General features: G+C 41.8%; 1 protein-coding gene and 1 long non-coding RNA gene across 3 annotated transcripts in view; one reads left to right on the top strand and one right to left on the bottom strand.

Moving 5' to 3' along the window:
* Positions 1 to 4,736, bottom strand: part of P3H2 (prolyl 3-hydroxylase 2) — a 135,305-nt gene extending 130,569 nt beyond the window's left edge. Inside the window, exon 1 of the mRNA XM_006188864.3 lies at positions 4,117 to 4,736. Coding sequence (XP_006188926.2) covers positions 4,117 to 4,590 — 474 coding nt within the window. The 5' untranslated portion in view covers positions 4,591 to 4,736. The remainder of the gene's footprint in view (positions 1 to 4,116) is intronic.
* A 179-nt stretch (positions 4,737 to 4,915) lies between these two features.
* On the top strand, positions 4,916 to 21,694 carry LOC116664312. Of its 2 annotated transcripts, XR_004320778.1 has the most exons (4): positions 4,916 to 5,040; positions 13,647 to 13,786; positions 20,543 to 20,691; positions 21,671 to 21,694. It is a non-coding gene; the product is annotated as an uncharacterized LOC116664312 (long non-coding RNA). The 2 variants fall into 2 exon arrangements; XR_004320781.1 differs by lacking the exons at positions 20,543 to 20,691; positions 21,671 to 21,694 and adding an exon at positions 15,517 to 16,657.
* The last annotated feature ends 417 nt before the right edge of the window (positions 21,695 to 22,111 follow it).

Here is a 22,111-nt window from a genome sequence, read left to right as displayed (position 1 = left end):
CTGAACCTAAATCTCTAATTTTAAATCATGCTTTTAACACCCAGGTGATTAATAATAATCATCCATCTAATAGTACTCTTCCAGACCTGAAAACACATGCTTTAAGAGATGCAAAAATGACTATGATCGTTCTTTTAACTCAAGGAGCCCACATAAGTGATGAACAAATATATGAATTTCTCCAAAACAAAGTTAAAAGTGAAACATGATACGAGAGGAACATATTCTTTACTGTGGACACTCAGAGGAGGGAGAAATGATGGATTGTTGGGGTTTGCAGAGCGAGTGAAAGAGGGCCTCACAGAAATAGGTATATTTGTGTTGGCATAGTTACCATTTGAACATGTGGAGAAGGAGGTGGGAAAATCTACTATTATAACCTAATAATAAGAAGAGACACATCTCCAGTGTTTCTGGAAAAGAAATAGGCCCTGTCTTGGGTGCGTGATATAAATCCTCTCTTAAACCTAAACAAATCAGTAGCTCCTGTTATCTCCCCATTTTGCCAATGAGGAAACCACAGCTTAGAAAGTCCCTACGATTTGCTCACAGAGCTAGAGATTGAAGGGTTAAAGTTCAATCCCAGATCTAGCCCATTCCAGAGCCTACACGCCTCCTGCAGAATAAACAGAGCCCAGATGGGCAAAAGTGTCAGACACATGGGATAAGCGTCCATTGTTCCCTCTGGCTGAAGGAAGGCAGAGTCGGGGGCAGACTGGGCTGGTAAGGTTACAGGCAGCCAGGCTGTGGGCGCTGTATTAAACACTACAGGCTATATACAGTAGCAAGGGGGAACCAGTGAAGGAGTGATGGTTTCCAAGCAGATGCTACTCTGATAAAAGCTTTATCATAGGTCTTGGACTATGAATCCTGAGTTATATCTTACAATCTGAAATAATGAAATTCAAAAGTTTGAAGCGTCTCGTCCTGCCTTTAAACAAAAAGGTGAGACTAAGAGCTGAGTGAGCTACCACCACAGAGCTGTCCAGATGGATTCCCAACATGCCAGGCCTTAAGGAAGATTTTGCAGAACAGCCCTTAAGATAAATGCCCTGAGTGTCTGTTACCCACAGGCAAGAACTGACTCATCCCTGGAGCTGTCCAAATCTGGCACAAGGATAGCCCTGGGGACTCAGCATTCCCTGGGACCTGAGGTGACCCCATGGGGCAGTGGGTGTGCACGGGGATGATCTGTTATTGGCAGAATCCAGAGCCCTGATTCCTAGTCTGTGCTCATTTCATCAAATCAAATCATATGTGACACTGAGTGAGCCCCTATCCCTCTCTCCATCTCCTTTCCCCATCTGTGAAATGAGAAATTGACCTCAGCAGGGCCTCAGACTTCACAATTCTCAATCTTTCCCTTCCAACACTCCAGCATAAAGAATTTGTTTCCATCAGTGGCTCACTAACTTGGATTTAGGAAAGGAGCACTCTCTCCCAAGAGCTTTTACAGTTTATAAATCCCTAGCTGAAAATAAATGTACTTCCTTATCTCTAGGAAGCCCACTAGTTCTGACTGTATTACAGGATTCACAGTTCTCAAATCCTGGCTGCAAAGTCCTCACTGAATTTAATCTGGTCCAGAATTATCCTTTTCAAGTGCAAACTGGATCACTGATGAGCAAAGTAATTCAGCAACACAAGATACCATGATCATATATGCAGGCACATGCTAGGAACGCCTTTATCATTAGGGAATAAACACTTGAGGATCCGAACTTGTCAAAGCCCCAAAGATACTATCAGTTGAGAGTTTTATTTTACTCTCAAAAGACTGTGTATGTGTGTTTATGAGTGAAATCCCCAAGAAGTCAAGCAAAGTTTAAAATTGTGGCATTCTTGGAAGGAGGGAGGGAGAACCATGACTTTATTCAGTGTTTTATAAAGATTTCCCTGCAAATGCCATCCATCAAAAATGGATTTCCAGGGGAAGGGTATAGCTCAGTGGTAGAGTCTGTGCTTAGCATGCACAAGGTCCTGGGTTCAATCCCCAGTACCTCCCTTAAAATAAGTAAGTAAATAAATAAATCTAATTACCTCCCCACAAGCCACCAAAAAAAAAAAAAAAAAAAGAATCTCCAAAGGGTTAAAAATATTTCCTCCTCAAGAGATTATCAATTATGTAGATCCAAGAAACTGTCTATCAGAATGGAAGTGAACAGGGAGGAGATGCATGATTTGTTCTGCTCTCAGAAACACTGCTGGTAAAACAGAAATTAGCACATGAACTCACATATCTTTGAAAGGACTTCTTCAACTTCATTGGCTCATCCGACCACACCCAGTAGTTCACCCACAGAGCTGCCCACGAGTGACTAACTCCGGTAATCAACTCACTGCAAAAAAACTGGGGCATGTTAACTATAGCTTCATCTTCTTTGACCTCCAACCAGGAGCTGGGAGCAGGGGAATGATAAATGTTAGCATCAGCCATGAAGCAAGCTTAATTACAGAACCAAAGAAACTCACATTTTGAGGGTTATCTCACAGTTATTTATTTGTATAGGACTGAAAATAAATATGCATTCCTTTTCCAGGCCTGAGAAAGGAAAATGCGCCCAAAATGTGTGACAGAACAATCAGCAGGACTGCCAGCCTCACATCTGAGCCTCCTGGGAAGACAGTGTTACAGGGACCAAAATCGACCACCCACGTTCTGCTCTGGGAACTAGCTTTAGTATATCTTCAGCTGTCAGGTACTCAGGGTCCCCTCTCTGCCTACTATTGACTGATTTCTGTAAGACCACCAAAAACTGTGCCACTCATTTAAAAGAAATCAGATTTACATCTAATACATGCCCCAGCAAATCCATCAGAAGGCACAAGCAAGTAGAAGACAAAGCCTGGAAAGGGTTCAGGCTTTCCCCTTTACTTCTTGCCCAAGATACTATGTTTAGCGAACTCCAGTACCTTAGCCAGGGCACTGGGAGTGAAGTTAGTTCCAGCTGCGATTTCCTGAATGCCACCGACAACTGCAAATCTCCAGAGACCTACCAACTATGCGGGCAGAGAATGTGCGGAATGAGCTGCAAAAGGCATTTGAATGATCTGCACATGGTATGTATTTTCGCCACCCCAGAAGTGCAGCCTGGTCCATTGTTTGGCATGACCAACCAACCCCAAAGCTGCCACTTCTTGACAGCTGTAGAAGAGACATTGATATATTGACATCGGAAGGCCGAAGAAGGAGAAAGGGTTAAGTTCAGAGCAACATGGATGGAGTGAGAGTGGGAGGTTGAGGAATACAGGCTAAATTCTCTCTGCTGAAGCACCTACAAAGATCTTCAAAATTGTAAATGTGGGGAAAATGTCAATATGCACTGTCTACCTCTGGCCACTATTTCAGGCAAGTTGAACACACACACACACACACACACACACACACACACACACACACACACACACACACACACACACAGAAGGAGAGGATACCTGATGTGGAAATAACTCAGTCCAATACTTACCTTCAGAAACTGGAAGCTCTCTATCAAAGAAGAAAGAGTCAGCACTTTGGGAAGATACTTTTAGTGAGATTGCCTCACAGAGTCACCTCTTCCACGCATACCTTCTCTTTAACCTTTGATCTCCTCCCCACCCCACCCCATTTTTTTGTAAGTGCAGGTGGGGAAAGGTAGAGGAATTTGTTTCAGAACAAGTCTACTTTTAACTCGGCTGTTCTGAGGACGCTTTCTTTTAATCTTCAAAGACAAGGTGCGGAGTAGAGTGTAAGAGAGATAAGGGAGGGGAGATGGAAGAGAAACGCGGGTGAAGTTAGACCAGGGCATGGAGCGAGAGATCTTACACCAGACCCGGCTCTGCCACCGTTCAGACATGAGCACTGAACGGGTACTTTAAACATCATCTTATCAGTGCAGTCCTCTTTTTGAAAGAGAAGTGGATGCCGAAAAGCTAATAGCTTGCCCACGTTTATCTAGTGTTGGTTATAGAGCTCGGACCACCAGATGCCTAGATTCACGCACACGAGACAGAATCGTTAAAGGAGACCCACTCTGACCGGCTAGGAAGCAAAGCCACGGCCAGGAGACGGGAGCGGCAGGGAGTGCTCGAGAGCATCGCGGAGCCGCGGGGGCGTGAGGTGTGCGCTCTGGGTACCTTGATGTAGGCCCGCTGCAGGTAGTTGTAGGGCACTCTGCGCTGGAAGTCGCTGCGCACATCCTCACTGGCGCGGTGGCGGGACGCGGGGCCCCCGAGGCGCTGGCTCTGGCAGCTGCGGTAGCAGCGCGCGCGCTCGAGCAGCGCGCGGAAGAAGGGCAGCTCGGCCCCGGGGCCGGCGCCCGGGGGCGCGAGCGGGCGGCGCGCGGTGCAGTGGCGGGCGCAGCGCGTGCAGATCTCCCTCAGGCGCCGGTGGCTGCGCAGAGCCGCCTCCAGGTCGCGCACGGCCAGCTCGTAGTCCCCGCCGTAGTAGGCGGCCACGCCGCTGGCGTAGAGCAGGTCGAACGGCTGCAGAGGCCCGGGCTCAGGCTCCCGCTCCAGGCGCCGGCTGTCCGGGGGGCCGCCCCACAGCGGCGGCGGCAGCAGTAGCCAGGGCAGCAGCAGCGGCAGCGGCGCCCAGATGCGCTCCCGCATCCTCCGCCGCGGAGAGGCGCCGGCCGGCCACGCTCGCAGTCGGCTCGGGGCACCTGGCGTCCGGGCCCCGTCTCCCGGCTCCGTGGGCGACAGCACCGGCCCCGCCGCCAGCCGGCTGCCCTGTGAGGCTCAGGTGACCAGCGGCGCTCGGCAGACTGAGAGGCGGAGGTCGGCTCGGCCGGCCGCTCTTAAAGCGACGCCCACAGCTCACACGCTCCTCCTGCTGCCCGAGCGTCCGCGGGCCGCTCGCCGGCGCTCAGCGCGCGCCCTGCAGCCTCCGGGCCTCGGCCGCCGGGAAGCCAGGGGCTGCACGCCCCAGCCCGTGCCAGGGAGCCAGCGCCGCTGGGGGCCAGCCTGGGGCGGAGCGCCTGACGCGTGGGGTCCCTTGGAGGTGGCAGGATGGATACGACGACTCCCTTTTCAGAGAGGAAGAACATCCGGCTTGGTGAGGTTAGGGCTCTCATCATTTTCTGGAATTCGCACGTGACCTCGCAGTTTGCAGAGTTTCTCACCTTTCCAGGAAGCACGGAAGCTCCTTCGCGGGCTGTGGTGAAAGCCCCAGAGGGCCGACTGGGCCAGCTGGGAGGCTTGAGGAGAAAAATGATGGGTCCAAGTGTACAGAGCTGTGAAAAGGCAAAGGATGGACTCAGCCCTGGGCCTGGGGAGTCAAAGTTTACCGCCCCTTTCTAAGGAAGGTCCCTCCCTTGCCTTCTCATCCCACTTTGTGTGAGTGTGTGTCTGTACATGGCGGCAGCCGGTAGGGGCAAGGAAACAATGAATAGCCCACCTTTCTGTGCAGACGAGGGTCTTACAGGACCCAGAGAATTGTTGGAGGAAGGAGTAGCTGGACTTCCGTCCTGCCTCTGTCAGTTTACCAACCGTGTGATGAGCCCCAGTTTCCTTATCTCGTACAAATGTCCCAACAACTCAGACGGTTTTCAGATATAAATTCCTATGGTAAGAGTTAACAAAGAGGCAGTTTAAGAAATCCAGCACCCCCAGGATTGAAGCAATGAGCACCAATCTAGGAATGGGAAAGCTGACAGAAATGGCTGCCAGACTCCACAGGACTAGCTGGAGGCTTTCCTGTTCCTCTGTCAGGAGTACCTTCTGAGCCAAGGTGTTCCCTTCTTTCCTGTTCCTTGGCTTCGCACTCACAAGGATTCCTGAGAGCTTATGCACTGGACCCTTATTCTGCAGCCTGCCTCCTGGAAGCATTCCTGTGGTCTCCTAGTGCTTGTGGCAATTCCACCAGAGTCTCCCTGGCCACTAAGATGGTGAGCGAGAGGGAAGGGCAACAGGAAAGAACACCTATCATGTAGTTGGTAGGACTTCCCCAAAGAAGGCTTTCGTGTACAATCACCACTCTGCCCAGGAGGCTGTCAGAGTTTCATGCTCGTTCCTTTATTCATTTTGTTGGGTTTGACCAATCTGGCTATAAACACCTTGGCTCTGTAACTCCAAGGGCCCCCAAAGAATCATGCTTATATTACTTTTCTCCACCAAACCTCACTCATTTGGTTTATCTCACTGATGCAACAGCTCCACTTTGGAGCTGAGTATGTACTGAACACTTGGGATGTTCAGTATTCCAGAATTTGCACTTGGGTCATCTGCCTAGACTTTTGCTATAAGTTTTGTCTCTCTTTTCAGATAAAGACTTTGGAGTCCAGAGTTATTAATCTACTTGTGGAAGGTTTTGAAGCACGCTGGCTAGGGAGTCCTGCTGTGAGACTGAGGGCAAAGTGCCAGGATGCTTTATGACATTTCCACATCATTTAATATATGTCAATTAAATTTATATCTGTGGATATCTACTGTCAAAATAGGTATTCCAGGGGAAAGGGGAGATGAATAAGCCAGAATCCTTATCCCTGGGAACGCACAATGTTGTGTAGGAGACAAACATGACGCACAGGACTGCAATACAAAGTAGAAGCTGTACCTGTTACACTGAATTCAAAGTGCTGTAAAAATGCAGAGCCTGCAAAGATGGCTTCTGGTAGAAGGATCTAAGAAAACTTAGGGGAAGAAGTGGCATTGGCATCGAATCAAAAGCTTACAGGTTGTAGCCATACCAAACTTTCTGCTAATCCCCAAACTGCCATGTGCTTTCAAACCTTCTGCATGTCCTAGTACCTTATCTCCCTCTGCACAAACCCTGTGTGACTTTATAGAAAGTATTCAATTGCCATCTCAAGTTTGCTTGAACATTGGACTCATCTAAGAAGGCAAAAATACTGATATCTGCTTCCCACTCAGAGAGATTCTGATTTAATTGGTCTGGGGTATGGCCTGAGCACTGAGATTTTTAAATTTCCTTTAAGTGATTCTGATATGAAGCCAAGATTGAGAACCATAGGTCTTGAGTCAATGCCATTGCCCAAAGAGTAAGTCTATGAGTTAGGACTCAAGGTGCCATGGAGGATTCATGAGTCTGAGATGTGCCATCCTTCAGATCTCCCCTCCCCAAGAAGGACAATCTGATCTGCCTTTTCAGGCTGAATCAGAACAAGAGTTCAGGACCATATGGTGATAAGAGCCATGCAGACAGAGAAGTTGATTCCAGGCAATACTCTGCCCGATGGTATCAACTCTGTGTTGAGAAATTAGTCTTCCCTGGGTCTTTCTCATTCCTGAATGTCTTTCTGGGTGTGCCAAATTCCACTTATTTGCCTGGGCCATTTCCTAGACAACTGGGTTCCATCTCAGAGTTTCTGATGCACTAAGCCTAGGGTGGAGCCCCAAAATGTGCCTTTCTAACAGGTTCCTTGGTGATGCTGAGGCTCTTGGAACAAGAATCATACTTTGAGAACCACTTCATCAATACAATTCTTTATGAACAGTGGTTCTTAAGCTTTGTTGTGTATTTAAAAACTAATAATAATAATAATAATAGTATAATAATAATAAAAACCACAGAGGCTCTGGCCTTGTAATTGAATCAAGTCTGGGCCTTTATGTTTTTACCAAGTTCCCCAGTGGTTTTGCTACCCACCAAAGTTGGAGAACTACTGCTTTAGGTAGTGACTTTTTCATCCCAGGGGACATTTGACGATGTCTGGAGGTGTTGTTGGTTTTTCACAACCAGGGGAGAGAGTACAGTTGAACTACAGGCATCTAACAGGTAGAGGCCCGTGATGGTGCCAACCATCCCTTGACGACCAGGACAGCCTCCCACAGCAACTACCATCCTAAAGCATCAACAGTGCACAAGCTGAAGAACCCTGGGAAGAACATAGTTTGAGCACTACAAGTCTCACTCAATTCTCTTATTTTACAAATGAGGAAACAGGCCCACAGGCCACATAGACGGGCAGTGGCAGGAGCAGTATGCTTAATTTTATATGCCAAAATATAAAACATGTATGCTGAATGCCGTGGAGCACTGGCTGATAGTAGCTTTGCAAAAAAAGAAAAAAAATTTTAAGAGAAAGAAAACAAAAATACATAAAAGTAAGAAAAAAAGAAATGATGATTTGAGAAAAGGGGCCATCGGAAGTATAAGATGTTGAAATTGCTGCTAAGATGGATATGAACTGGGAGCCTGCAATTTCGCTTTTATTCCCCATTCCTTGCAAATTCAGAGACCAGCCAAAGCACAGGAGAATCCATCCAAAAGCTTTAAAAGAGATCCAATCACTTCCTTTTTTATTATATTTGGAATGAATCTTGACAGGAGCTTGAATTTCCTTTTGACTTCTGTTTACAAGTCAACAGCACCATCGCACCCCTTGCTTTAGGGAACCTCTAGCAGGAAGGAATTCGGAAGACAAGATCTTCAAATCCTTCGTTATTTTCCCCAAATCAGCCTAGGTTTTCAAAACTGACTTCTGTCTTCCCTGCAAAATCCCGATGGAACAATAAAAAGCATGCTCAGACTTCGGCAGGAGACTCCATGGACACTTTCCGTAAGCAAATCTAACATTAGTTTATTTTGATCATGTGTAACCAGGGCTCTCGTTTGCCCCAAACGGCTTTGATTCTCTTGAAATGAAAGGAATGATTCTCACTATGCAACAACCCCGGGCCTGTTCAGCTGCTGTTGATGCTGGCGACAGGGGAGCTATTTCGAAGACTTTTTTTTCCTATTCGAATAGATCATCTGAAGACTTTTTTTTTCCTCCAAATAAATTAGTGTGAAAGGCAAGCCACCAGCAATCTGTCAACAGAAGAGAGAGGGAGAAAAAGGCCTCCCTGGAGGAAGAGGGTTTTTTTGTTTGTTTGCTTTTGTTTTTTTTTTTTTTTTAGAAAAATTAATATTTGACTTACATTTCAAATCAAACAGGAGCTACCACATTCCAGAACTGTCTGTTCCTTTCCAATTTCCTTAATAGCTCTGTCCCTGGGCTTACCTTAATTCCTGATGGAGCTTTAAAATTCCAAATCAAATAAAACATTTGCAAGCACTCTGGCCCCACACTCCTTTCATGGAGGCATTCCAACTTCATCCCTCAGAGACTCAGATCTTAGTTGAAAAAGAAAAAAAAAAGTGAGATAAAGAATGGTCATTATTCCCCACATCATTTTAGCTAAAAACACAATTTAGATTGAAATCCCGAGATCAGTGGGCCTATCCAAATCCTAAGGGTGGGGTATCTGGCCAGTTCCTTTTACCAACTTTTTAGTCATGTAACTTGCAAGGATCTCTCTGAGTAAGGTATTCGCATTCTAATTTTACCGATGAGAAAAGTGAAGCTTATAAAAGAGGGGTGACTTTGCCAAAAGTTAGTTTGCAAGTTACAGGACCAGGACTGAAGGCTATTTAGTCTTTCTCCCACTGCTGTACACTACCTCTTTCTAGGCCTAAAATATCTCACTAGCTCCTGTCAAAATTCTGCTTTGGTTAAACTTGTACAGACCACATTTTTTCTTTAGTTAGCAACTTGGTTTTATGTTCCTCATTCACCTAGAGTCACAGACTCATAAAATTTTTCTGCAGAATAAATATAGACAGGGTGTGTGTATGTGTGTGTAAAACCATGTGTATTGGACAGAGGCTAAATACGACTGTGAACTCATCTTGATGAGTGATGCAATGCCTGTAGAAACAGTCATGACCATGAGAGAAAATAAATTTAATTCATTCCTACATTAGAGATGCCAGACCACTGTGCATGGATGCAAAGAAAAACCTTACCCATCAGAAATTCTGAGACAGATGACTCCGTATACACGAGTGAGCTATTATTCTGAGATTACCCTCATGCCCTGCTTATCTTTGCGACTCCCTTCCCACCTCCATCCCTGAGTTCTTCACGTGAGACCCCACGTTGCAGGCTCGGCCCTGCTGCAGTAATTGGAGGAGGCTTTCTCCCATGGCCACATCAGCTCCACTGTTCTTCTACTGGCCTGCTCTGCCCTTGAAATCTGGTTTAGAAACTGAACCCATGTCTCCTCCTGTTTGAAGATATGAGGGTTGATAATTAATCACTTCTCTTTTTCCAACTTCAACTTTGCAGCCACTTGAGTAGACCTAGAAATGGAAGCAATAAGTACCCAAATATTATCTTTATTGCTGAAAAGCAGATTTAGAGGCTATGGGTTTTAATATGCAGTAAGTGGTCTTTCTAGTCCTTCTGTCACCCACACTGTCAAATCAAACTTATCTGCCTACGTTCAGGCCAAGCTGGGGAAATTCTGTACTATTAATCTAGAAATTTTCTCATCAAGACAAATAATGAGAATTGAAGCTCCACTTCAAACATTCTCCTTAAATAAATATTCACCCCACTTTTTCTGAAATGGGGCCCCACTTGTTCCTGCTTGCTCTGAGACTGTTTTTAAACCAAGCCCCTTTTCCCAGCTTTCTGATATCATGAACACCAGTAAGCTGTCTGGACCAGCACCCAGTTCTTGCTGACAGCAGCCTTGGGAGTGAGCTTTAGCTGTCTGCTATGGCACCGACTTTCTCCTCTCACAGCCACCCCAGAGGCTGACTGCTTTGCTATTGGACACCTGGCTGAATTTCCTCCTATTGCTTGCTGATTCTGTATTTCTAAGCCTCGCCCCCCAAAGTGTTTCCTATCTGTTGGCAGACCTCCCTTCTGCATCTGGTCTACCTTGATTATGACTAGTTGCCTCTGTATGTGGTCTGGCTTACTTGTGACTGGCTCCCAGGCTGATGCTGGGGCGTGTCCTGGCTCTAGCACAGCTGTAGGTGTTCTCATCTCGCTGGCCTCAGCTTCATGGGGAAAGGATGGAGAAGACCACTTCAAAATGAAACATACCCATTTCCAGCAAAAACATAGGCTGTTGCAGTTTCCACATTTTGTTGGGGACCTTGCTAGAGAGCTAAGTGTAGAGAACATAGGAAGAAATATAAAGAAATCAATTTTTTGGTAGAGAATTTACATTAACGTCTCTCATAGTGTTAAATTTTCATCTTTGTTCAGTTTCCATCATTGAGGATTCTGAGTTGGAAACATTTTGTGATTTTATTTCATCCTTGGAGTTGGCAGTTGGGGAGAAACTAAGGACATATGATTATACAAAGTTTACCAAAAATGAAATTTGGGCAGAAAACGTTAAAAATTCACAGAGGAAATAAGCCAGGGTGTCAGGACTTGAACCTGAGTCCAGAGCCCACTTCACTGAAGCTCTCTTCCTCCTCCTGTTAGGGTCTCTAGACAGGAATTTCTGTTAGTACCTGCTGAGAGAGCCTTTGTTCTAGCCAACTTCTCCAGCCTTCCTCTTTAAAAAACAAACAAACAAACAAAAAAACACCTTTATTGTGGTATGGTTCCTGTACAGTAAACTACTCATATTTCAGATGTACAATTTGATGAATTGTGATAGATGTTTGCACCAATGAGACCACCACCACAATCAAGATGGCTAACATTTCCATCACTCCCCAGGAGGTACAATTTTCAGATTCCCAATTTATCCCTTCACACCCCCTCTACCCCCTGGTAACCATAAGTTTATTCTCTATGTCTGTGAGTCTGTTTTTATTTTGTAGGTAAGTTCACTTGTGACCTTTTCTTTAGGACACAAAAAATCATATGGTATTTTTCTTTCTCTTTCTAACTTACTTCAGTTAGAATGACAATCATCTCCAGGTCTATCCATGTTCCTGCAAATGGCATTGTTTTATTCTTTGTTATGGCTGAGCAGTATTCTATTGTATAAATATACCACAACTTCTTTATCCAGTCATCTGTCAATGGACATTTGGGTTGTTTCCGTGTCTTGGCTATTGTGAATAGTGCTGTCCAGCCTTATTCTGGTAACCTACAGACTCAGCTTCTGGTGGGATCACAGAGAAATAAAAAAAAAGCCAACTATTTGGGCAATAAAACCTCAGCTACTAAGACCCCTTGAATTCTAGAGCTGGGTGTCTCCCTCTCTCATTATTGTAGTCTGCTGTGCCCACACTTATCACCATTTCCCTCTTTTGGGACCATCTCCAACAAGGTCCACATCATAACTAGTCCCGCCTGTGGTACCCTGCAGGCTGGCATCCGTGCTTCTCCGCATAGCATTTAGAAGTGCCTCTGCCAGGACTGCTGAGCCTTCTCTGCGGTTCTGTTCTCTAGAATCTGATAGGCAACAGCAGCCTTCCCAACCTGCTGGAGGACGAGGTCGCTCCAAGTCTCAAGGAGATGTACAGTTTTTCCCACCCTAACCCCAGAAATTTCAGCATCTTATTAACAGCTTTGTCTGTGGCAAATCTAGGAAAAATTCATTCTGAGGTAATAAACGTATAATATATAATTTAAATATATATTTATTTAAATATATATAAAAATCCATGCCCAATCTTTTACCAAAATTTGATTTGTAGACCCAAAGATTAATAACCCATATGATTTACTACCAACTATAGAGTAATAGAGTAAAAGAAAATTAGGAAAGAGGCAACATATGCTATATATATGTTCACATATACACACATATGGAAAAAAAAAAACTTGAAAGGAAAGAGAAACAATTTTGATTTCCTTTTAAATAAAGAAAAGTGTCCTCTGAAGAATTTTTCCATCTGTTCAATAAAACTTTGTGGTCCAAATAAAATTATCAGAGCTGAAGTACCAAAAGTAAATGTTTTTTAAAAAATAGATTATTTTGCTTATCACGGTGATTTTAAGGAATTCATTCAAACAAAAACATTGGTAGAACCCATAAAACTCACCAATGTGGCTCTGCTGGAGAACTTGTCATTCATCATACCTGAATACTTCAGGTTCTGACGTCACTGCTCATTTTGGCTCCCCTGAAAATAGACTCCAGCTTCCTGATTACCTGACCACCTGTTCCTCCTCACCAGCCTGGCTGGGTGCCTGCCTGCGGTTTCTTTAACCATAGTGCTCCATATATCAGCCCACTCCTGCTGGTTCTCTTCCAAATTACCTTTCATGAGCAGGATCTGACCGTGTGCAGATTATCCAAATGGAAATTTATTCAGAGAGATCATCATCCTCTTAATTTCTTGAAAAGAAAAAGACCAACTGGATCTTAACACTGTCCATGTTCTAGAAAATGCTATTTGGATGAGTGAATGGAATGAATATATTTCGAAAGAGACAGGCACATAAAATAAGCAGCACCGGAAACCAGAATGCCCTGGATCTGCCTCTGGCTCTACCAAGAGCCAGTGTGATGCCCTAAGCAAGACGCCTTTACCCCCATCAGTAAAGGAAGCTGTGGAGCCAGACTTCTGAGGTCCACTCCAACTCTAAGCAATTTCTGATTCTTTTATTTCAAAAATGTAATGTTATCACATTCTGGGTGGTTTCCCAAAGAATTACTCCCATCTTCCTATATTTAGCTCTGGGATAAAGTTAAACTTTGATTCTCAAGCAAATTTTCTAGCTCCCTGTGAGGTCATTAAAAGTCTCATCTTACTCAAGGCTTGTTGATTTTGCCTTGAAATATCAGCCAGCCTTAGCCAGTAGAGCAGGAACCTGGCACTATTGTTCTGAGGCAACCCATCGCGTTGTAACAGTCCCAGGCACCGCAGAGTCGATCCAGATGCCCCCACCCCTTGGGTAAACTCCCCGCTTCCGTCTTCCCAGCATATGCATTCTCCTTCTCTCTGCCTCTCCCCACAGGGAAGAATCATGAAGAGAATCCGGGATCAAGGGGAAATAATGTGCATCGGTACAGCTACTCCGGTCTCCCATCCCACTTGATAAATGGAGACAGTAAGACCCAAATGCAGTGATGAAGTGGCTCAACTGAGAAAACTGTGGTAAATAATTGGTCAAGTCAGTATCTTAACTCTCTTAACTCCTCTCTTCCATCGAATTTTATCCCCTTATCACCCTACCCTTGGAAAAGGTCAGAATGTAAATAGTACACTGACTTGGACCAATTTACTTCTCAAGGAAGGAGCAATTTATACTTACGATTTCATTTATTATCTCCAGACCACTTGCAAATTTTTAATCAGAACTTTTAAGGAACTGTATATATATATATATATACACATATGCTTCAAAACTTTTTAGAAGACTCTTTCCTTTTAGTTTCAATGATGTAAGTTAAATAAATAAAATCTTCATTTTTCTCCCACCTCATTTCTAATACACCTACAAGAAAACATGGGTCACTAACTTGACAGTCTGCATCTCAAAGACTGCCAAACCCTGGATTCTACTACACAAAATCTAACCATATGCTTATTTGTTAAAATAAACATAGAAGAAATTTTCTGGTTGATTGCCTTCAAAGTAGATACCCTGGATGCCATATGCTGATCCCATTTATGATACCAATGTTTCAATGTTTTGAGGATTTGTAGAGAAAATCTGGATATTGTTTTAAATTAAAACTGAATTTTTACTCCAAAAGGGGCCTTCCTTAACTTATTTTCCAGAACCAACTTCAAATGACGCTTAGATGTTTCCTGGAGTCAAGTGCACTTTCAAAAGATAAAGAATCACTCTCGTTAAAAATATTGCAGTGACTGAAGACAGTCTCCTAAGAAGTCAGAGGCTTTACTTTTGATTTGTGAATAATTATTTCATATATACTAACATTACTGTTTTTAAATGACATCACTTTAATTTTTGCAGTATTTGATCATTTTCAAAGCCCTTCTACACATGTAAAATGATAGATTCTGTCTCCCCATCTGGTCTAGTCTCCTGGGCATTTCCTATACTAGGGCTTTAGGTTATATTGCAAAGCAAGGGAAATTCAAAATCTCACTCGGCTACTAAGATTGCTTTTAGTGAACCAAAGGCAATCTGCTTCCCCACATCCAGGGACGGGGTACTCCAAACGAATCCATCCCTCCTCTTTATCCACAACCCCCGTTGATCTCCCTCAATGCAAACTTAAGGGGAGGAAAACTATTTTATTAAAGCAATATACCTTTCTGGAGGCATCACTGCACTTTGAGAGATAAACTTAACCAAAATGGTTCTCAAATTTTGGCATATGTGAAAGAGTTACTGTTGAAGGTCCCTTTCCTCTATTTTTTCCCCCGCTTCATTCCTGATATACCCACAAGAAAACAAGACTGACTTGCACACTCTGCATCTGAAAGACTGCCAGACCTCAGATTCTATCGCATGAAATTTCAAATTCTCTAGGGATCTGCTTCTGTATTATTGCAGGATAACAGAAAAGAACAGATGAAAATAGGGACTTCTCCTTGTATTACATTCATGGCCTCATTTTAGTTGGCAAAACTTGTAACCCTTTCCTTGGAAGATTATGCCATGATTGACTAGGGCTTTCAGAAAAGCCTTAAGGACATTAAAAGCCAGAGATAAAACTTTTTCATTTATTCATGTTTTTCCTCAGTGACATTCCTTTTAAGAGGGTCTCTCATGTGATATTTTAAGAACAGAACAATAAGGCCAAGTAATGTGTTTATTCACAATGTCTTTTTCCCATGAGCATTAATCATAACTTCACAAATTTTCCTGATAACGAAACAGATCGTGATCTGAGGCTTCCTGTCATTCTCAGTCCCACAGTTGCGTCTGGAACTAAGCCCGTAAATGAAATTCGGTCACTAGCTTTCTGTTGGTGGGGAGACAAACCACACAGCCTCCTTCCTACCACCATGTGCCACGCTCGTCCAGACCTGCTACCGCCTTCCCTTTTCCCACAAGCACACACTGACCTACAGTTCAAAGGGAAAGTTGAAGAAGTTATCAAGAGCGTCAGTCTCAACAGAGCCAAGCTCCAATAATTAAACTCATCGATGTTCCAGCATGAGAGCAGCTTTGAAGATCATCTAATGCAGACCCGGATTGGGCTGAAGACCTCCAGGCCTAGATTGGAAAGTTAACACACAAGCATACAGTGATCTGGTGGCTAAACTAGCAAGACAATCATACTTTTGTAGACGAAGCTTTTTCCTTGGCAGAAAGACCTTATCAGGATTGAATTTTGAAATCTTCCTTGCTAAATTTTTAAAATTACCATTAGACTGCAGCCTGTGAGACGCATAGAGGTACTTAGAGTCCTTGAGACGTTTTGAAACACCTACTCCCACTTCAGCCAGAGCTCTTGGATTTTATTTGCATATAATGCATTAGGGGGAAAAAAAAAGACACAGGGGCTTTAAAACTTTGAAAAACCCTCATTTCAAATATGCCACATTTCCAACCGACACAGCCTCATGAAAGTCCAGGCAGGATTTGGGGAGAACTTCCTGGGGACAAAGAAAACGTGTATAAAATTTCTCAAGAGTCCCAAATAAAAAACTTCAATGTTGTTCAACTGCACTAGACTTTATACATTGCTTTCGCTTTTACTTTCCATTGCATTTGTGATGTGCTCAGATTTCCATGGAAAAGCATATTTATATTTTTTACTTCTAGGCTGCAGGTCAAGGTGTCTAAGGAAACAGAGCATGCTGTAATCAGCAGTTCTGAATCTGAATCCAGCAGATCTGCAGTCTGAAGATGGATCTAAACACAACGAGGGACCAAGAGTGGACTCTGAACAATAATTTTACATCCAAAAAGCAAACTGGAGAAACTTGGGAAAACAGAGACAGAGCTACTGGGTAAATCCAACCAGATTCCTCTGAGAACAGCGGAGACAGGAGGAAGTATCTCTGTATTGAGCATCTCTCCGCGATTTCATTTGTTCTTTTCTAGTCTTCCTCATATCATTAAATTCACTAATAGCCACCTGGTTGCTCAAACCAAAATATCTAAAATTATTCTTGAGCCCTAGTTTTCCTCCTACTCAGTAGCTAATCACTCAGCCTTGTCCATTTAAATTTAAAAATATATCTTTAATCCATTCCCTTTGTCTCCAATCCAGGCCACTGCTCTAGAGTAAAACACTATAATTCCTCACTTGGTAGACCAAAAATGCCCTCTTTCTGGTCTCCCAGCTTCCATGATTATCTTCCTCCAATTTATTCTCCATACGACAGCCAAGATCTATTAAATTCACAAATATGATCATGTTATTCCCCATCTTAGTATTCTTCAATGATTTCCCACTGCAGTTGAGATAAAATGCAAAATCCTTAATTTTTCTACAAGTTAGTACATGATCTAGCCAATGCCAAATTCAGTCTTACCTCTTGCAAATTTCTTCTACTTCCTGCTCTCTGTTTATACTATACTCTTTTATTTTCTTAAATTTATCCTGAACTTTCAAACCTCAGATCCTTTTCACATGTTACTCTCTCTGTAGAATTCCCCTCGACCCCCATTCTTCAGTTACCAACCTAAATGTTACTTTCTCAGAGGGATTTTTTGTGTGTGCTTATAATACAAAACCCCTGTCATGATCTATTGCACAGTACACTGTCATTTTTCTTCATGGCACTGACCACAATCTATATATTTCTGTTTGGTTTTTTGTCTTTCTCCTTTAATAAATCACAAGCTTCATGAAGGCAGGAATATTTTGTTCACTATTGTGTACCCAGCAATTAGGATAGTGCCTGACATATATCAATATTGTCAATCAACTAATTAACTGAAAGAACCAGTGCATGGCTGAATGAAGTAAATAGGAAGCTGGTATATTTAGCTGGCATACACCCTGAAAATATTTAGCTGGTATACACCCTGAAAAACCCAGGGAAAGCCTCCTTTTTCAATCCTTATGGCCTCTGTAACTTCTATCAATTTCTTTTCATCATCCTTTGTGAGGGCAATAGAAAACAGTTAAGTCCATTCACTTGACAGCATCTCAGATATTTGAAAACAACTCTTGTTTTTGAAATATTTTATCTTTAGTAAGATGCATAATAATTGCATAAATGTAATATGTACCTCTTACGTATCTGTTATGTTTAAGGGACTAGCTTGATTTAATGGAGAATGTAAGCATAGAAAAAAGATCTGTCCTCAAAAAAGACAATTGAGGGGGACATGAAACAAATACAATTCAAAGTAAAATGTAACACGTTTTAAGATACTTTAAAAGACTTTATTACTTCTAGCTTCTGAGAACTTCGTGGAAGAGGTAGAGGTTAACCTAAACTTTGTAGGACAGATAGGATTTCAATAGAGTGATATGGGGGAGATACAATGGCATTCTAGGGAGAAAAAAAGTATGAAATATGCCTATTTTTAGAAAACACAGAGCATGTTTTGGAAAAGAAAGGAGCCCAGTTTTCTTGGAGCATATGTTATTAGAAGCAGCTACTGTCTGACTCAGATATTCCACTCCTGAGTATATAGCCAAAAAAAATAAAAATAAAACACTAATTCGAAACGATACATGCACCCCAGTGTTCATAGCAGCAATGTTTATAATTACCAAGGTATGGAAGAAACCTAAGTGTCCATCAACAGTTGAATAGATAAAGAAGATGTAGTGTGTGTGTGTGTGTGTGTGTGTGTAAGTGTGTGTGTGTGTGTTTAACAGAATAGTACTCAGCTGTAAAAAAAGAATGAAAATTTGCCATTTGCAGCAATATGGATGGACTTGGAGGGCATTATGCTAAGTGAAATAAATCAGACCAAGAAAGACAGATACTATATGGTATCACTTATATGTAGAATCTAAAAAAATACAACAAACTAGTGAATAAAACCGAGAAGTAGCAGACTCACAGATATAGATAACTAGCAGTTACCAGTGGGGAGAGGGAAGGGGGGGCCTATATAGGGGTAGGGGGAAAAAGATTTATTATAGGGCTATATGAAACCACATGTGTAAAACTTTTGAAAATTCTAAAACACTAGAATTTTTAAATCTTCCATTTAATTAAAAAAAAGCAAAAGATACAGCTGGAAAGGAGGGATGACAGCAAGTTTTGGAGGCCATTGATTCCTTGGATTTAGATTCTGTTTATAGAGAATTACCATTATTGAAGCAATTGTACATTTAAAAGATTAGACTGAGGCATGAGAAATAATTATTAGTAGGGAGATCTGGACCCCTGGTTGAGGACATATTAATGAGATGGTTACTACAATTGCTTAGAAATGATACTACAGGCCAAAAGTAGGATGCGGTGGAGGGAATGGAAAGAAGAGCAACGTTAGTCATTGATTATGATAAAACTCAGGCAGGTTCTACGTTCTGTGAGCTTTCTCCAGTGGAATTGAGCCTCGAGTGCACATAGCAGTAAAATGTCCATAACACACCCTCACTGGCTTCCTTCTCTTTTCTGATTCACTTCTCCACTTACTGTCCAGTTCTTCCTGGAGTCACCTCCCCAGTATGCTCCTTGCACTCACATTCTTGATTCAGAGTCTGTTTCTGGGAAAACTCAACCTAAGTCAGATGATATTAATAGTAATGGAAAACACCAGATTAGGGCAAGTTGAGGGTAGAGGTTGGAAGGAAAGGGTCAATGTTCATTTTGACATTTTGACTGAAGTTGGAATTTGTATTATTAGCTGAATCAAATCGATGTAAAACAAAGTCTAATTTGAATTGGTAAAATAAGCAAGTATTTGTAAATGACACCAAATTGTGAGACTTCTGTATCTGCAAATATTTTACATTTGTGTATTCCAATTTTGTTATTGAACATTTTTTCCAGCAAACTGATTAAAAATCAAAGCTATAATTTACACATACACCAAATAGCCCAAGCTTGAGTTCCAAAGATCCTCTTAAATGGCTCCATTTTTAATAGAGAAAACAGGAAAATAAAATTCCTTCCTTTTATTAAACATATATCAAATAAAACTCCCAACAGAATCAAAGTTAAATATAAAATCTGTGGTTATAAGGGAAAAAATAAAAGTCAACATTTGATGTATAATTGAGGGTGGAATTTCTGAAACATAAAAACAAATAACTAAGTTACAAAGTAAGAGCTTGATAGATTTAACTACATATATATTTTTAAAGTATTAAAATTAAATATAAATTATCAACTGTGAAAAAATTTCAATGTATATTATATACAAAGGGCTATTATCATTTATATAAAGAATACTTGTAAATCAAAATGCTGAATGCTTCAACTCTGGAAAGGCTCTTCCTTTGACCTAGTAATAATACATTTAGGAACTTATTCTAGAGAAAAGTAGTAACATACAGAAATATGTGTAAGTAAGAATATTCATTGGAGTGTTATATCTAATATTAAGAAACCGAAAATAACCTTTATGTTCATCAATAGGAGAATGTAAGATAAACAATAGGGAATGTTGGAATACCACAGTAAAAGCATACATTCAAGGAAATTGGATGACAAGCACCAAAGCTGAGTTAAGAGAAAAGCACAGAAGTATGCATGAAATAGTGGTTCCCATCCACCAGCTCTTTTCAGATTCCCTTCTACCGGAGTGTCAGCAGGAAGACAAGGGAAGATAAAGGGTACCACACTTCATAGTGCAGGGGCTGGTTATCATTCATGGGGTGAATGGTAAGAGCCAAGTATTTCCCTTGGTGATGTCTTTATGAGTTTCATGGACGTCTTTGCTAGATCGTTCATTTAAATTACCTGGATAACTCTATTCCAGGTAGCTCTTTGTAATTCTTTCTTCAGCATCTGGTTTTCCAGGTTACATATACAGTCTCTTCTCTGAGATCTTCTTGCCTCTCCATTCTCCAGGCAACTCTTTTGGAGAAGATCAGGAAGATGCTTTGCTGGCATTCTCTCATATGACCTTTACCTTGAAAATATTCAAGCATCCTTTAGCCACTGGGGAGTGATGGATCCCAATGCAGAAGCCCTTTTTGGGCTCTACCTCCTCAAACCAGGTCTACTTTTCCTTTTGAATTCCTAGTTTGCAATCTGATAAAGCTTTCTCAGGAGAGAGGCAGGTGCAGTGCTTTGTATTACCCAATTTTTGAGAACACATTTCAAAGCTCTTTCAGATATTGGCTTGAAGCCCCTCTCCCTATGTTTGGGGTAAGACGTTACTGATGTCCCTCCCACAAGATGGGTGAAAATTTAGAGCATAGCATGTTTCCAAAGTAAAGTGTCTGCAAATCCCCCATCACACTTTCTCTTCCAGTCTTTGCTTCTGACTTGATCTGTTTGAGAGATTCCATAGTCTCCATATCATTTCATGTAAAAAAGAATGTATTGATAGAAAGGGGTTTGTTTTACACTTTGGTAACCAATATTTATCTTTTTGGCCTGTCAGTCAAAATGAAGACGGGAGATCTCATTCTAATTTCCTGTGTTACCTGACCAAGTGATACAGGGCTAATTATTTAACCGCTCTGTGATTTCCCCTTATTAAAAATGCAGAGTAAATGAAGTAATGGGATAATAATAGTGCTTAATTCATAGGTTTATTATGATGATTAAATGAGTAAATACATGTGAAGTCTTAAAATATGTCTAATTTGTCATAGGAACTCAGTAAACGTTAGTTGCTATTATTTACCTTTCAAACTTCCAGTGATAAATTAAATAAGTCATGGGGATGTAATGCACAGCATGATGACTATAGTTAACAATCCTCTATTGCATATTTGAAAGTTGTTAAGAGAGTAGATCTTAAAAATTCTCATCACAAGAAAAAAAGTTTTGTAACTGTATATGGTGATGGATGTTAACTGACCTATTGTGGTGATCATTTTGAAATATTTTCAAATATGGAATCATCTTGTTGTATGCCTAAAACTAAATATAATGTTATATGTCAATTATACCTGAAATAGAAAAAAAAGAAAAAAATTAATTCAATGGACATTTCCCTAATAAGCTTTTCTTAATTTATTCTGTCAGTGTTGCATGCCATCTTCTGTGTTCCCAGGACAACCTAGGTGAGCTTTTTCTCTTTCTGTTTTCAAATTCATGTATTATGTTCCTATAAATAGATGTTTATATCTATGTCTTTCCCTTTAACTGCTCAAGCCAGGGATTTTGACCAATTCATTTTTGTTTCCCAAGCATGTTGGATGGATAAACCCATGTATATAAGATGACCAGGCACTCAAAAATAAATAGATCAATTTGCTCAATAGTGTCAGCAGATAATCAACTTTGCTGAGGTAGATGAATACATGAATAAAGCCTAAACAGCACACAAGCCTCTGAAAGCTCTAAAAGGGCACAGAAATATGCACAGTTTACACATGATGGCCCCAATATTTTCCTATTAAAGCCATAAGAATTTGTAACAAAAACAGGCTAAGGAAGCATTGGATCCTACTGGATATTTGATGA

The sequence above is a fragment of the Camelus ferus genome, chromosome 1 (assembly GCF_009834535.1).
Source record: "Camelus ferus isolate YT-003-E chromosome 1, BCGSAC_Cfer_1.0, whole genome shotgun sequence".
Taxonomy (NCBI): Eukaryota; Metazoa; Chordata; class Mammalia; order Artiodactyla; family Camelidae; genus Camelus; species Camelus ferus.
The sequence above is the reverse complement of the archived record's forward strand: the minus strand, read 5'-3'. Positions and strand labels throughout refer to the sequence as shown.